A 16,538-nucleotide genomic window follows, 5' to 3' on the forward strand; every position below is an offset into this window, starting at 1 on the left:
AACTTTGCACTGTGTACTATATGTTGGTATGATTCTAGTGTAGCGCTACCTCCGTAGGAGCCGCTAGAGTTTAAGTCTGTTACTCTGCCCTTTAACCCCCAAAATCGTCTCAGCCCCACACCTAGCAATAGGGGTTAGTGTAATAGCACAATAAGTTCAAACTGTTTAGCTCTCTGATTTACTTAGTCAAGAGGAGACTTAAAGGGATATTAAAATAGCCAAGACTCATTTGAAACTGTTCTTAAAGCAGTTAGATAACACTTCGCAAAAACAAGTAATTGATGCCAATGTGTACAGTAATAGTAATAAACGGATTCCTCGAGCAAGCTATTGACTGCTGTAGATATTACTAGGGCTAAAGGGGAACCCCACACCGGCCTATTGTATATTTTATATAAATGAGACAATGTACTATAGATACTAGTGACGTGTCCGCTTTAGGAGTATTGAACAGTGATGTTATGATGCAAGGCCTTGCTACTGTCCTCACCAGCAGGTTGGAGCTCTGTGGCAAAGTGATAGTAGACAAAATAAAGTGGCTGATTCAGTCTTTTATAGCTATGTAATCAAGGCAGTGTTGTCTGTGCACAGTGTTGAAAGTGTAGTATTAATAGCTGCCTGAAATTTGTGGGTAAATATTCTCACCAATCCATTTAACGTTGATCATCCTCAGAGGGTGATCAACTGATTCTGCTTGCTACACATGGAGAGAGGTGACAATCATCCTGCTGCTTCAGCGATCTGGCCAGATCCTCAGCTTTCTGCTCTGCTGCCAAGTGTCTTTCTAGTAGCGTGAGACGTCCCGACCCTCTGTGGCTGGAGCTGTGCGCTGCCCGGTAGGCCATGGTCCCCTCGCACAGCGGCGAGATGGTGCTCACACGATGGGATCCAGGAAGCAAGAGAGCGTGGGCCTGGACAGTAGATCCCTTTTATAGTCTCTCCCACAATTCTCCCCTGGAGCAGATGGCTTGCTGGCATGTGTAGTTCATGGTCAGTTCTGAAGATCAGCAGAATCTGTTCAGAAAACTATAGCTCCCACAATGCTTTTCTGTAGGCTTAGAAATGTGATGTCAGTAATTCGAGCCCAGCACTAGGGGGATACAGAACAGTCTGGGACAGCAGGAGACAAGTCTGCAAAATTAGGTGCTGTAATTTTGCTACACTAGTTTGCTACACTAGTTTACAGCAAGGCTACAGATGTGGTTTTTAAAAGCAAGATCGATTGTTTTAAATCTGAACATTATTGTACTGTATAAAAAAAGTATTTAATTGTGTTAGGGATTAATTATAAATCATAAAAAATGTGTGTTTAGATCCAGCTTGGAAATTCTATGCACAGTGCTGAAGCTTCATAACAGGGGGAGGGTGGTTACCTCATCATTGTGCTGCTACTTCATTATGCCTTCAGCTTCAAAGGGGTGGGAGAGGGGGTGGTCACAGAGAGAGCAGGACCTGGCTATGTTGTCTTGCTGCCTGTCTCACAAGACTTGCTAATCAGAATCCAAAATCAAGGCATGCAAGGCCGTTCACATTCAATTATCTGAAATGCGCATTTAGCTGTTGTCTGGAGTTGAGATTAAATCTTCCCACAGTGGATTGCTTTGTTTGCACCACATTCATTGTTTTGTGACTAGAACTCTGTAAATCTGTGGATTGTACCGTTGGCAGATTAATTTTGTATAATCTGATTATGCTGCATAGTCATGTTTGTGTTTAGGAGTTGATCTCTTCCATAGGCTGCATAGGGATAAGGAGGTAAATTGCTTGGGCATGTTTAAGGTAATAAGGTAAACCTGTCGTGTGACACAAACGCACACATACAGCCTGTATTATGCCAATTTGGCTCCCCACATTACTACTTATGCCACATTCAAACAATGGCATAGTTTTGCCAACCATTAGTATTTTTACTGGCAACCAGTAAAGAATGGGCACTTTTCTCCTGCCAGTGACATGAAAAAAATTACTGTGACGCTCGGTTCGGAACTGCGCACGCACAGTTCCGGTCTAGAGCTGGCCGAGACCATCCGAGTGCCTGCTACAGTGTGTTTGGGGTGCCGCCGATGTCATTGCGCAAGGGATCGGCGTGGACGGATCCTCATGTGTGGGTCTGCGGGACAGAAGCAAGGCAAGCCGGGAGCAGGACTGTCCATGCTATGTGGACTGGAGTGAACTAAAGGGACCACCTAGTGTGGGGAGAGATTGTCAGTGTGACTCAGGAGGGGAACCTGTACTGATTTCTTGTTTACAGGGTTAGATAGGTTAGTGTTAGATCGTGGCTGTCTATAGATCTAGCGATTTTAGTGTTAGGATGGACTTTATCCTTTAACCACTTTCTGCTCCGCTATAGCCGAAAGACTGCTACAGTGCAGGCTTCCTTTGCTGGGAGGGTGTACATCAGGGGTCTCCAAACTATGGCCCTCCAGTTGTTAAGGAACTACAATTCCCATCATGCCCAGTCATGTCTGTGAATGTCAGAGTTTTACAATGCCTCATGGGATGTGTAGTTCCGCAGCTGAAGGGCCGTAGTTTGAAGATCCTTGGCTTACATGGACATCCTTCCGTGATCACGCTGCCTGCGCACCCCCTGTGAATTTTAATTAGCAAATTACTTATGATAATTAGTACACCAATAAAGCCAGTACTTCTGTTTGTCTTGGTTATAAATGATGTTTTAGTGTAATGAAATGTGTCTAAAAATGACAGCTGCAGCTGCCTTGTTTGCAATCTGATCATCTAAAACAATGAAGCACTTATTAGATACCATCTAAATCTACACGTATTAGGCATATTCAATCACCTGCACCTGTTGTAACAAAGCAGTTTGCTATAGCATGCATGTTTATAAGGAATAGTACTTTTAGGAATACATAAATAGATGATCTATTTCAGTAAAAGGAGGGTGACTCCCTTGCTTCATAGAAGGAATTGAATGGGTTTCAATATAGACTGGCAGTTACCAGAGTTTTTAAATTTAAGCTGTCAAGTAGAATAAAATGACATTTTAGTAATATGCCAAATTAAAAATGTAATCCTGTTTGCTTTACAGGTCGTCTGGTGGGTGCCCTAGATGCTGTGTTGGATTCAAGTGCCCGAGTTGCCCCATTCAGGATATTGCTTCAGGTCCCTGGATGTCAAGTTTACTCGAGCATTGCTTGTGGTGAGTCAGAGATGTACTGGGCCCTAGCAATTGGTGAGTTTTCAGAACCAGAATTCGAAACGTGCTGTGTGCCTGCATGGCCATGGATGTTAAGGTAACTGGAAATAACATTGCTGTGCAGTGAGTCAACACTAATTGCTTCATTCACTAATACTGAAGGTTGCTCAAAATCTGGAAAAATTGAATTGCAGAAAACAATAAACTTGCTTTTAAATGTGGGGTAAAAATATGAAATTCCACCTCAGAATAATGGAAAGTGTTGCATTGCTAGTCATATAAAGAGACGCATTTTGAGCTCTTTTTTAAATGATAGATGGGGATGCTGCATTTATCTATTAAAGTACAAAGGTTATGAAAACTAATTTTCGGTACTAGGGTTTTAGTGTTGTCTTTTAATAAGTCAACCTAATAATTGCCAGTTAATAGACTTGGCCGCTTAAAGTGTGTTTACAGTTTTGCAGTCAAGTTTTACTTCTGTCTTTTTTTTTTTATTTTTATGTGTTTCCATTCACAGATCTATCTAAAAATAATTTTAAAACATTTCTTACCTTTTCTAGTTGTTTCTTTGAAGCATGATTATACACAGGCAGCATGAAATTGTTCAGAGTGGCTTCCAATGTCAGAGGACAGATGTAGAAACACTTTTTGTTTAAGTGCATTCAAATGCAATGTACCACCCAAGCATTGAGATCTTTAATACTTTGTTAAGATAGACATTGTGCACATTTACTTTACTGATGATGAAGATCTGCCAGCACAGTTATGGTAAACCTGAATCTCTGTAGCCTGCTCCTTAAAAGTCCATACACACAATCAGACTTTTTGACAACAACGGTCTGACAGGCGTGTTTGATCGGACAATCCGACCGTGTGTATGCTCCATCGGACAATTGTTTTCAGTTTTTCAACGGACAAATGCTCGTTGTGAATGCTCTCAAACTTTTTGACCGCAAATGTTCAATGGAGGATAATCTCGATTGTGTGTACACAAGTCCATCGGACTAAAGTCCAGAGTACAAATACGCATTCTCAGAAGCAATTCTAGACATCAGACAACAATAGCAGAAGTTGCTCAAAGGTTGGCGTTAAAGAGCTTAAAAACCACGTGATTTGGTGAAAGTTGGCTGAAAATGTTCAGCAGTGTGTATGCAAAACAAGTTTACAGCCAACCCCGATTCGGACCAAAATCCACGGAAAAGTCAGATGGAAATTGTGATCGTGTGTTCGATTACATAGAAGGGAAAAGCTAGGTAAGATTTTTTTAACCAATTTCTGCCTGTGCTTTAACCCATAAAAAGGTCACAGTATGGCTCTACACTTTTGGGAGGACCACCATGGATGTCCTACCCTGTGCGCGCCTCCCACTCGCCCCCTGGGGCACGCATTGGGTGTGCTCTGTGACCACTGTTTTTTTTGGACACAACTGATGACAGATCGCAGTACAAAGCCAATCACAGCGACCCTTTACCATGTGATCAACTGTGTCCAATCACTGCTGGTCACTTGTAAACAGACTTGCCAGTTATCTGCATTGCTTTCCTCATACGCTCTTGTTGTGTGAGGAAAGGAGAGCTGATAACTGGCAATTCTGATGGGGTACAGTGCGTACATTGTTTACACTGATTATCAGGGCAGTGATCACCAGTGCCCCGATTATCAGTGCACATCGGTGAAGAAGACAAATTGCTTATTTGCTAAATGTTATAGCAGAAACTAAGAAAACCTTTTTTTTTTTTTTTTACAAGTTTCTTTTATTTTTTTTATTTAGCAATAAATAAAAACCCAAGTGTTTGATTAAATACCACCAAAAGAAAGCTCAATCTGTTTTAAAAATAAATGATAAAGTCATTTTGGGTACAGTGTTGCATGACCACGCAATTGGCATTAAGGCTGGGTTCACACCGCAGTACGGAGCTGCTAATAGCAGGGGTCCGGTGTGCCCTCGTTCACTGTTTCAGGTCTGATTTCGGCCCAAATTTTTGTCTGATTTCGGACCTGAATGGACCAAAAGACGCACAGGACTCCTGTACAATTTTCACAGGAGCCGCTCAGGAGATGTATAAGCCGGCCACAATCTCCTGACATGCAAATTGCGGAGAAACTAGCATCCAATTCGCAAAACTCGGCCTCAAAGTGCAACAGCACTAAAAATTGGCCTTGACATGAAGGGGGTGAAAGTGCCCAGTAGGCAAGTGGTTAAGGATAAAAAAAAAAGTTATTAAAAAGGTAAGTAGGGAATTTTGTAATTTATTTATTTTTGTTAAGTTATGCTATGAGAATGGGAACATGAAACAATTTGGCTGCAAAAGTGGTAATACACTTTAAAGTGACACTGTCATAAGAAAAGAATAGACCCTGCCATTGCTTAACTTTTCTTCGAGAACGTTGTTTGTCTAGATGTAATCCTGTTTTTTGGCGTCAACGATTTCCAAGTCTCTGACCTGGAACAAGTGTAGAGAAGGTTGTGAAACTGTTCTGAAATTCATTTACAGCATGCTTGTTTGTGTCTGTAACAGACAGGAGCTGCATGCAGATGGCACATTCATGTCAATGAGGACAGCTGCAGCTGCATGGACACAGCCACTTGTCCTAATGTGACAGCATGCAGGCACGGACGGGTGAGCAGCCCCGATTGCACTCTTTCTGTGTCGGGACCGCTCGCCCACACGCCCGTCACATTAGGATGAGCGACTATATTTGAGCAGCCGCTGCATCAGGGACACATACACATTAAGTCCATTTATGGTGTACGGGCTAGAGATGCATAAGAAAATAGCTTATTTATGGTATACAGACCTCAGCCTCCGTATGAACGAGGCCTTAGAATTGTAAAATTATTTTCACCAGACCACTAGTGAGCTCTAAAGTGGGCCAGCAATGGCTACACCTCTACATAATCAAAAACAACTATTTCATTAGGTAGCCTTATTTATCCAGATATTTTGTTTACTGACTGTGGGAAGAAACCAGACTGAAGTTTTGTACAAGCATTCTGTCTACCCAGATTACCCAGAAGGATCCAAACACTTGTGTGGCTATATCCTTTCTTTTTTCTAGAATTGATGACATTCATTGTGTTTTGTTCAGATTTTCCTGTTTGGAAAATTCTTAGCCAGTTGGCCGCCTGTCTGGAAATATACTATGAGAGACTCGTGTATCTCTGATTGTCTAAATGTCTTTTGATTTTGGATGTTTTCCAACGAATAATGTGCAATAGGTTATAAGGGCCTGTTTGGGGGAAAAAAATGACTGTTGGCATTACCTCAAATCTTTTACTTTTGTAGGTTAGATAGGAAAAATCCATTATTTATTGCCATTTGCAGTGTTTCTAGAGTGCATGATCCCAAGCTGCTTAGTGTGTGAGCAGTAGTGAAATTTTTTAGTAAGTGTTCAGAAGTTTAATAAAAGTGTGTAATATACAGTAGATGACTTTTATTCCCTATGAGAAGTAGGTAATGGGGCAGGTTATTTCCAAGCTGGAGAGGTGACCGCACTTCAATCTTCAGAAGTATAAATCCACGCATTACATAAATAGACCACGATACAACAGGACTATAGCAGCAAGGTTAACATGTTTCACGAACCAAATCGCTTAATTGGTTACGATTAAGCGGTTTGGTTATTATTGGTTACGATTAAGCGGTTTGGTTCATGAAACATGTTATTCTTGCTGCTATAGTGTTGTATTGTGGTCTATTGATGTAATGCGTGGATTTTTTAAATGAAAGCATTGATGCTTCTGAAGATTGCAGTGTGGTCACCTTTTTGCACATACTTTGACAGTCTTTCAGTTCATGGACTGGACCAGCACCAGATCTTCAGTACAGCTATTGTATCATCTGGAGCTGTGTTGCAGCGTCTCTTGTCTTATTTCCAAGCTGAGTTTGCAAGGATGCTACTGTGAGAGGCCTCTGAGAGATGACAGAGCTACGTAAGGCTCTGGAGCCATTGTTGGAGAATCGCTGTTCTACCTCTATTTATGATTGGTTGAGACGTAATCCTCCCCAATAATGTTAACGTAAAATGGTTTGATATTTCTTTGTCAATGGTGAGAAATCGCCATTGCTACATTTCAGAATAATGTATTGGTTGTGTCTCTTTTTGTTCTGTTTTTTTTACAACTTCCTGAACTGCAGATCTAAGTTGTTATAGACCATTATATTGTGGCAGCTTATTGTGTATTTGCCTTGCTAGCTGTACTTTTGTTGCAGTACATTTTAAAGCAAGATCTGACAAAGTCCTGAAACCAGTTCCCATCGGTGCTAATGACCTTTAACATTCTAAAGCCTTTTTCGAAAGGTATCTGCAGACTAAACTTGTAGGTTGGACTGACTTGCTCCTTTTAATGTTATATTCATATCCAGACTTAAGTTGGTTCCAAACTAGTTAGATGTTTTTTAATTCCAATCTGTTAATTAACATAATTGATCAATCAAGTAGTGAGAGGACCTTACTGGCGCACCTTAAATTGAATAAATTGTTTTTGTATCAAGGATTATTAAAAGCTAAGTTCATAATTATTATTATTATTTTCTAAATTCCAGCTCCTCTATCTACCGCTATACCATTAATGTACCTCTGTTGCCGCAAAATAAAAGCTTTCTTTGATTTTTAGAACAAGGTCTTGTATGTGCCCTTGGTGTGTTCCATAGAAAAGTTCATGACTTTCTAGTATGTAGATTTGGGAAGTGACCACCGGTAAGCCCAGTTTCACACTGGTGGTCACTTCACTTCAGCTGAATTTCAAACCGTTAATGCAGTCCGACTTTGCATGCCAAACTTGGCATTTAAAATCAGCCCAATGTGAACGCGGGCTTAGACACAGAAAGCAGTTCACCAGCTGACCTCATTAGCGCACCCATCCCCGGCATCCCTCCAGATGTGCATTTCCCTGGCCTGTCAATGTAGGCTGCCACAGCTGCTATGTTTGCATGGCATCCACAGCGTGCCTCCAGATGGGCCCAGCCGTATGTTAAACTCTCTGCGGCCACATGCAGGCTGCGGGTTGAACATCCCTGATGTAGTTCAATCTCTGTAAAATTTAGATGTACCAAAACTATGGATATAGGTAAACCCACCTACTTATCTATTCACTCTGTATCCAGTCAGGTAGACCTTTGCACTACATCAGGGGTGTCCAACCCACGGGCAGCATGCGGCCCCAGAGAGTTTTTTTTTTCAACAAGAAAAGGCCCCAAAAAGGTTAGCATACGGCTGGGCCCATCTGGAGGGACAACGTGCAAACGTAGCAGCATACGTTGACAAGTCGGGCAAATGCATGCTGGAGGGATGCCGTGCAAACATAGTTGATGGGTGAAGGGTGTGTGCTAACGAGGTTAGCTGGTGAACTGTTTACTATGTCCTTACTGGTTTTCATGTCCCAAATCTACTTACCAGGAAGTCATGAACTTTTCTATGGAACAGACCAGGTGCTAAGGTAAGACCTTGTTGACCTGCTTTACTTTTTCTACAACAGAGGTTCGCTAATGAAAAATTTAGTACATAGGGGAGCTGGAATTTAGAAAAAAAAAGGCCAACCTAGCCTTTTAATACATTTAATGTAATGAAAAATACAATCTAAAGAACATTTTAGCTTGTGTGTGATCAGCTTTGAGTTGTATAAATGCTACTTTTTGCTTCTTAGTTTACTCATTTCTAAAACGTGCAAGTGTAGGAAAATTTAAAGTTTTCATTGAAGTGTATGCAGGGTAAAAAATACATATATGAAGTACATCTCTGCAATATATTTATATATTTCTCCATGTTATATCTCTTTTAAGACCCTGCAAGTGCAGAAAAACGCATGTTGATCCGCCAGGAATGCAGTCTGCTCTTAAATCTGACCATACATGGATCGAACTCTGGCCGGTTCATCAAAGAACACCCAACATTCGATCCATGTATGGCCACTGTGGTTGTTTAGTTTATCTACCGATTGATGTATGTTAGGCTGCCCTGTTGGATATTTCCAGTCGACCAGCGATACAGGCTATAGACCGCAGCGCTGATCTGTGTAATCTGATGGTGAGAAAGTCTCCTCACTGTCAGCATACAAAGACACAACGGCGAGGATTCCCCCATCCACCTCAAATTTGTGGATGGCGGAATTGGGTCAGTTTTCTGTCTCCTCTATGGCCAGCCTTAGTCCTGTTGTGAGCCGACAATTCAGAGCAATTTGTTAGACTGAGTGGTGTCATCCCTGCCCAATTGTCTTTTGCTAAACAGCTGAAATCCGCCCCCATCCTATTTTCAATAACACGGACACTAATTTTTATGTGGTCTATTATAAGAACATGGAGGGCTAATTATCCCCCTTGAGAAAAAGCAGGAAGTGAACACAAACAGGTTGGTTCTAAATATCGGACAGGATCAACAGGAGACCAAACAGTAGCAAATATGAGACGTTCATTGATGGGCTTACATACACCTTGAATAAATGCTGCTCATTGATCACAGTGTGGTAACCCATAGCAGCCAGTCACATTTTAGTGTACTCCGAGTTTGTATGCTTTGCACATTGCACATACATCCCATAATCGTGTTTCTGATGTTGGTACATTTTCATATAGGCCATATGTCAATACTAGGAACCAAGTCTGTGTTTTATTATAATAGGGGCCACAATGGAGGAGATCACAAAGCACTGGGACTGGCTGGAACAGAACTTGCTTCACACTTTGTCAGTGTTTGACAACAAAGATGACATAGCAAATTTTGTCAAGGGAAAAGTAAAGGTAGGGTGTATCTCTGTCTGTCTGTCTGTCTATCTGTCTGTCCAGAGAATTATCTGTCTCTCCATATAGCTAAATGTGAACCTTAGTATATGGGCAGATAATTGGCGATGTAGGACATTTTGAGAGGTAACTCTTCATTTTCATTTTGTTTCATGACTGGAGTCTTTGTTTTCCATACAAAGCTAAGACACAAGAAGAAAGATATTTTTGATTAAGCTGTACTTTTGCAATACCTAGGTTCGTTTTTAGGCACTACCCCACTTAGAAACAGGTATTTATAGTGGTGGTTGTGTGATTATAAAAACAAGGCACATTGAAAGGTTGTATGATTGCGCCTATGTTTTTTTTTTTTTTTTCAAGCTGTGAATTTACCGACAATTCAAAGAAGTTTTAAACCCAAAAGCAAATATGAATTATTATTTTTATGCAGGATTTATATAGCGCCAACAGTTTGCACAGCACTTTACAAAATTATATGGTACAAGAGAAATCAGAGGGCCCTGCTCATTAGAGCTTACAATCTAAGGCAGGGATCCTCAAACTACGGCCTTCCAGCTTTTGCGGAACTACACATCCCATGAGACATTGTAAAACTCTGACATTCACAGACATGACTAGGCATGATGGGAATTGTAGTTCCTGAACAACTGGAGGGCAGTAGTTTGAAGACCCATGATCTAAGGACTTATGTAAACACAGACTAGGTTGACCACAAAACGTTTTTATCCTGAACAATATTTTTCCATGTTCAGGAGAGGGAGGAGAGAGCACACCTTCTAAACTCTTGTAAAAGCCTATGTGTACATGGATACATAGGCTTTATGTAGTTGAGTTTAGGAGCTTTGGCAAAACAATTCCAAAAGCTCCTAAACTCAAGTTTAAAGCTGTAGTGTACATGAAGCCTAGGCCTCATGTACAATGCTGCTGGTAAACAGACGTTTAGGAGCAGTTGGGTGCTCCTGAACTCTCCTCTATGTTATGTTATCTTATCAGTACATGTACACAGGGTCGTTTATAGTCAATTCTAAGCAGCTGAATTGAGAAGCATTTTTAGGAACGCAAAAAAATGCGTTCAGGACAGATGTCGGCGTAAATAGCAAGCATTAACAAAGCATTTGCTGAGCTTTCAGAAGGTTTTCAAAGTATCAACTCAAGTTTGTGCATGTTAAACGCAGATCCTAAAAGGAGTGTTGATTGGCACTTTAAACAAACTGCTAGCACTTCTTGAAGCTTAAAATAAATAGTGCTGCGCTGTGTGTGATAGGGTAGATGAATGAAAGAAACTATAACTATAACTATCAGGCTATAACTGATATGTGAACATTAAAAAATATTAATCACTGATATTGGTGATACAAATGACATCCAATCAAAAATACAGAGTGCTCAGTGATATTGAAGCATGCACTGCTATATAGTAGCAAACCTAAAGCAATACACGAGTGATAATAAGAAATTGCATCAGTGTCCATGCAGAAAAACAGCAAAAACCAATGCTGTTTAAAAGATCAAAATATCAAAGGAACAATTAAGTGCTGGTGCTTATGCCGAAATATTCAGCGTGAAGGTGGTGCAGAGCAGGAATTCCAATATCCTTTTGAAGTTTTAGTAAGGGTGTCCCCTTACATTACTGCTGTTAGGTAACAGCATGTATATTATAGCCAACGGTGTTCCAGTCGTTTCAGAATGTAGTGTGTCCCAGTGAACTGTAATCTTTCTCTGTGGATAAAGTCCCCCTCAGGAGTCACGTCCAATGGACAACAATGACCCTCACCCAGGGAGATAAAAAGCCCCAATAGTGCAGTACAAAAGTTTTTAATAATAAAAAAAGGCATACATTATGGTACTCACATGGATGCAATAAAAACAAGTGGCGAGTTCCCAAGCGTCACCTCCGGTACCTCTTAGTGGACTCTGGACTCTTACGCGTATTCGTCACGACACGTGACTTCTTCAGGAGTGGTGAGAGGTTAGGGATGTTTTATATAATATAGTATGGTGGGAATTCATCCAACCAGACGGTCGCCATTTTCCAAACAGGCAAGCTCCAGGAAGAGGGGCGGCGGCCATCTTCCAAAAACCGGAAGTGGGGCAGCGGCCATTTTGTTGAAGATCTAGTCATGGGACCAGGAAAAAAAAAACTTCCCCTGAAGCTAAAACCAAGGCCAGCGGACACAAAATATACTGGATGGCATGACGCGGTCCATGGACCATCAGCCCTGTCTCCGAAAACTTCTTGAAGCTTGTTGAACACCTGCTAGCAGCTTGTTTAACCCCTTAACGCCCGCTGCACGACTATTTACGTCCGCACAATGGCACGGACAGGCAGAAGGACGTATATATACGTCCTTGCCTTCTAGAGGGTGGGCGGATTCCCTCGGGGAGCGATCCGGGACGACGGCGCGGCTATTCGTTTATAGCCGCTCCGTCGCGATCGCTCCCCGGAGCTGAAGAACGGGGAGAGCCGTATGTAAACACGGCTTCCCCGTGCTTCACTGTGGCGGCGCATCGATCGTGTCATCCCCTTTATAGGGGAGACACAATCGATGACGTCAGACCTACAGCCACACCCCCCTACTGTTGTAAACGCACACTAGGTGAAGCCTAAAACGTTCAGCGCCCCCTGTGGTTAACTCCCAAACTGCAACTGTCATTTTCACAATAAAGAATGCAATTTAAATGCATTTTTTGCTGTGAAAATGACAATGGTCCCAAAAATGTGTCTGCCATAATGTCGCAGTCACGAAAAAAATCGCTGATCGCCACCATTAGTAGTAAAAAAAAAAAAAATTTATAAAAATGCAATAAAAATATCCCCTATTTTGTAAACGCTATAAATTTTGCGCAAACCAATCGATAAACGCTTATTGCAATTTTTTTTACCAAAAATAGGTAGAAGAATGAGTATCGGCCTAAACTGAGGAAAAAAATTAATTTTATATATGTTTTTGGGGGATATTTATTACAGCAAAAAGTAAAAAATATTTCATTTTTTTCAAAATTGTCGCTCTATTTTTGTTTATAGCGCAAAAAATAAAAACCGCAGAGGAGATCAAATACCACCAAAAGAAAGCTCTATTTGTGGGGAAAAAAGGACGTCAATTTTGTTTGGGAGCCACGTTGCACGAGCGCGCAATTGTCTGTTAAAGCGGCGCTGTGCCGAATTGTAAAAACGCCTTTGGGCATTTAGCAGCATATTGGTCCGGGGCTTAAGTGGTTAAAGTGGCAATTGGCACTTCCATTAGAATCTGTGTTTACAAACTAGAGCTGAATAGTACTTTAAAAGCTTTAACACAGCTTGCTAAAACCTCAGCAAATGCTTTATCAAAGCTTGCTGTCCATACTGTCTTAAACGGAGGTCCACACAAAAAATGAGCCTCCACTTTTCCGAACCCTCCCACCCTCCGGTGTCACATTTGGCACCTTTCAGGGGGAGGGGGGTGCAGATACCTGTATAATACAGGTATTTGCACCCACTTCCTGGTATAGACTTCCGCGGGAGTCACGCCCCTCCCCCCGCTGTCTTCTGGGAAACACATCGGTCTCAGGAGACAGCGGGGACCAGTAAGGACGCGCCGCACCGCTCGCACGCGCAGTAGGGAACCGGGCAGTGAAGCCGCAAAAATCGACACTTCCCGATTCCCTCACCGAGGATGGCTGGGGGGGCAGCCGAGAGACAAGCGATTGCTCGGCTTCAGGTGCCGACATTGCGGGAACGCTGGACAGGTAAGTGTCCATTTATTAAAAGTCAGTAGCTGCAGTATTTGTAGCTGCTGGCTTTTATTTATTTTTTCGTGGGACCTCCGCTTTAAGGCAGGCAATAAGATGCTGTTATTTTCTTTTGTGCATCAATGGGTTGCAGGAAAGAATATTGCTTGATTTTATTTTAAATCCCCCCCCCCCTCCACAACACAGGCAGTGTTGATGGGGGAATTTCTCCCATGGAATGATTGTGTTTTAGTGTGGGGGGGGGGGGGGGGGGGGTTTGAGCCATCTCTACCGGGAAAACACTAACTGCAGGCAATAATCGCATGTAAAAATCTGACATGCTGGTTGTACCACAGTCAATCGATGGATCAGGGTACAATACATGGATCAAGATTCGCACCATTTATGGTCTGTTTTATACAAGCTGAAGCTTGTTTGAAGCAGGCCTATGTGTACCTAAATCTGCTAGTACATCTAATCATCCCCCTCCTCCAGACTGACACAGCTGCTGTCCAAAGGTGCCCCCCAGTGCTCCCTCATTCAGAGTGGGAGCACTCTAATACAGGAGGTGGGTTACTGGCCAGATCACTGGGTAAAAAGGGCAACAAAAATCACTAAAAACAAATGCAGCCACTACATCTAATGATAGGTAAGCTTTAAGTATATACAATTTTGGTTTTGAATTTAATACCACTTTAAGTGGTTTTATTGTTTGATAGAGGTTCAATGTATAGAGTGCAAATGATCTCTCGCCATTAAGATCTGATGGCATATTTTAAGGCTGTATCTTGAACAATGACAAAAAGTTCAGTGTTCATGTGATTACTCAAAATTTCTTTGGAATAATACCTTGATTCAAGGCAAAATAGTGGCTAGATATTTTTTTATCAATTTCCTATTGTTTTCTATATAGCACACAGGGAACACAAAACAACAAATGCCTCCCAGGCTGTCAAAAGAAGCTTTCCTAAAGCAAAGATTTCCCAACTTTTATATTAGTTAAAATGGTGCTTGCGCTGGGGGGGGGGGACAGTGCTGATGGTTCAGGTTTTATTGAATTGTTAGGTCTTACAGATGCTAAATTTGCTTAAAGGGGTTGTAGAGGTACAATTTTTTTTCCTAAATAGCTTCCTTTACCTTAGTGCAGTCCTCCTTTACTTACCTCATCCTTCGATTTTGCTTTTAAGTGTGTTTATTTCTTCTGTCGTACTCGCCCCCTCCTTTGGACTATAGGAGAGTCAGGACGCTCTGTACGTTGCAGATAGAGAAAGGAGCTGTGTGTTAGTGGGCGTCCTGACTCTCCTGTAGTCCAAGGGAGGGGGCGAGCACGACACTCCACACCAGGGAGAAAGCCTTGCATTACGGTGTGGAGTTAGACAGAAGAACGGGAAGTGAGGATTTCTCAGAAGAAATAAGGACATTTAAAAGCAAAATCGAAGGATGAGGTAAGTGAAGGAGGACTGCACTAAAGTAAAGGAAGCTATTTAGGGAAAAGAAATTGTACCTTTACAACCCCTTTAATTTGTTTGTTATAAATCTGTTGTACATAAAACTCTTTTGTTGATTTTGCACAGGGTCTCATTGCCGAGGAAGCTAGCAGTAGGGTGGCTGAACAGGAGGAAGATCCTGAAAAGTTCCGTGAGGGTTTGGTGAGGTTTGAGAGCAGATTCAACTTTCCAGAGGCAGAGAAGCTGGTGACCTTTTATTCATGCTGCTGTTGGAAAGGCCGAGTGCCACGCCAGGGCTGGCTGTACCTAAGCATCAACCACATATGTTTCTACTCCTTCTTTCTGGGAAAAGAATGTAAGCAACTGATTACGCATTTGTTGAAATATTAATGTGTGAAAATTGCTTGCTTTTTGTTTTGACAGTACTGTATAGTCCTGCAGAACACAGATATTTTCAATGACAATTCCTTCCAAGGCAAGCCTTGGCTTGATATATATGGCTCCATGTGCACTGTATAGTTTTTGTGGTGTAGTAAATCATCTATTGATCATGTCTGTAAGACTTTGTGTAAGTATTGACCTATACACTGTGATATATTATTTTATTACTGAGCTGTAAAGCAGGTTTTACTTCCTCAAATGCAATAAAATGTCATGGGTGCTGGCTGTCATGAAAACTGCAGACTGCTAGGTTATAAAAAAAAATGTATTCCAGCAAGCTCTTTTTATATAAAACAATGTTCAAATCAAATACACTGTTAGCTGAACAAGCACACATGGGATACTGCGAAAAAAGAGTGAGTTTTCACATACAAATCCTTTTCTTGCATCCAAGGAGTATGCCTACAATTTCAAATAGCCCTGTGTGTCATATATCATCATGTATACTAGTAACCTGTGAACAGTCTCTTCAAATCTGTTTCTTTTCATGTGCTTAGTGGTATATGTATTCCTTATAGAATTCAGAAGAATTCTTGCAGTCATGCTGTTTTTTTTACAAATGATCACTAAGGTAAATACCAACATTTTAAAGAGAAGTATGCCTTTCTGGAAAAAAAAACAAAAAACATTTATACTCACCTAGGGGGATGCATCAACTCAATGCTGCATTTGTCCCCCTCTAGCACTACAATGAGAACTGAGCGATCAAACACCACTCATCGCTTTGTCCCCCCCCCCCCCCACTACTCTGAGCAGTAAGTCAGTACTGTCAGTCTCCACCTCTCTGCTCTGGCCCTCTGGGTTGTGGAGGGGGTGGCAGGCTAACTGAGCCAGGTGCTGATCCAGGCTTCTGGGTGTATCCAACCACCCAGGACCTGTAGTCGGCTGAAAAGGGGTCACTAACTGCACTCCTGTGATCCATAGGAGATATATAGCCAAAAAAGCTTGGCTATACTTCTTCTTTAAATCACCTAGAGAGATGACCATACACCAACACACCTGACTGCTCTATGTGAGTATAGGGAAGGCAGTTTTTAGCCCTATGGC

General features: G+C 41.7%; 1 protein-coding gene across 4 annotated transcripts in view; it reads left to right on the forward strand.

Moving 5' to 3' along the window:
* The window catches only part of TBC1D8 (TBC1 domain family member 8), a 149,558-nt gene that overhangs the window by 33,521 nt on the left and 99,499 nt on the right, over positions 1–16,538 (forward strand). For 3 of the 4 annotated variants that reach the window (XM_040336436.1, XM_040336434.1, XM_040336435.1), the window contains 3 exons: positions 3,050–3,193; positions 9,776–9,894; positions 15,177–15,405. In XM_040336436.1, coding sequence (XP_040192370.1) covers positions 3,050–3,193; positions 9,776–9,894; positions 15,177–15,405 — 492 coding nt within the window. The remainder of the gene's footprint in view (positions 1–3,049; positions 3,194–9,775; positions 9,895–15,176; positions 15,406–16,538) is intronic. The other variant, XM_040336437.1, reaches the window with a different exon arrangement.

This window comes from Rana temporaria, chromosome 2 (genome assembly GCF_905171775.1).
Source record: "Rana temporaria chromosome 2, aRanTem1.1, whole genome shotgun sequence".
Classification (NCBI taxonomy): Eukaryota; Metazoa; Chordata; class Amphibia; order Anura; family Ranidae; genus Rana; species Rana temporaria.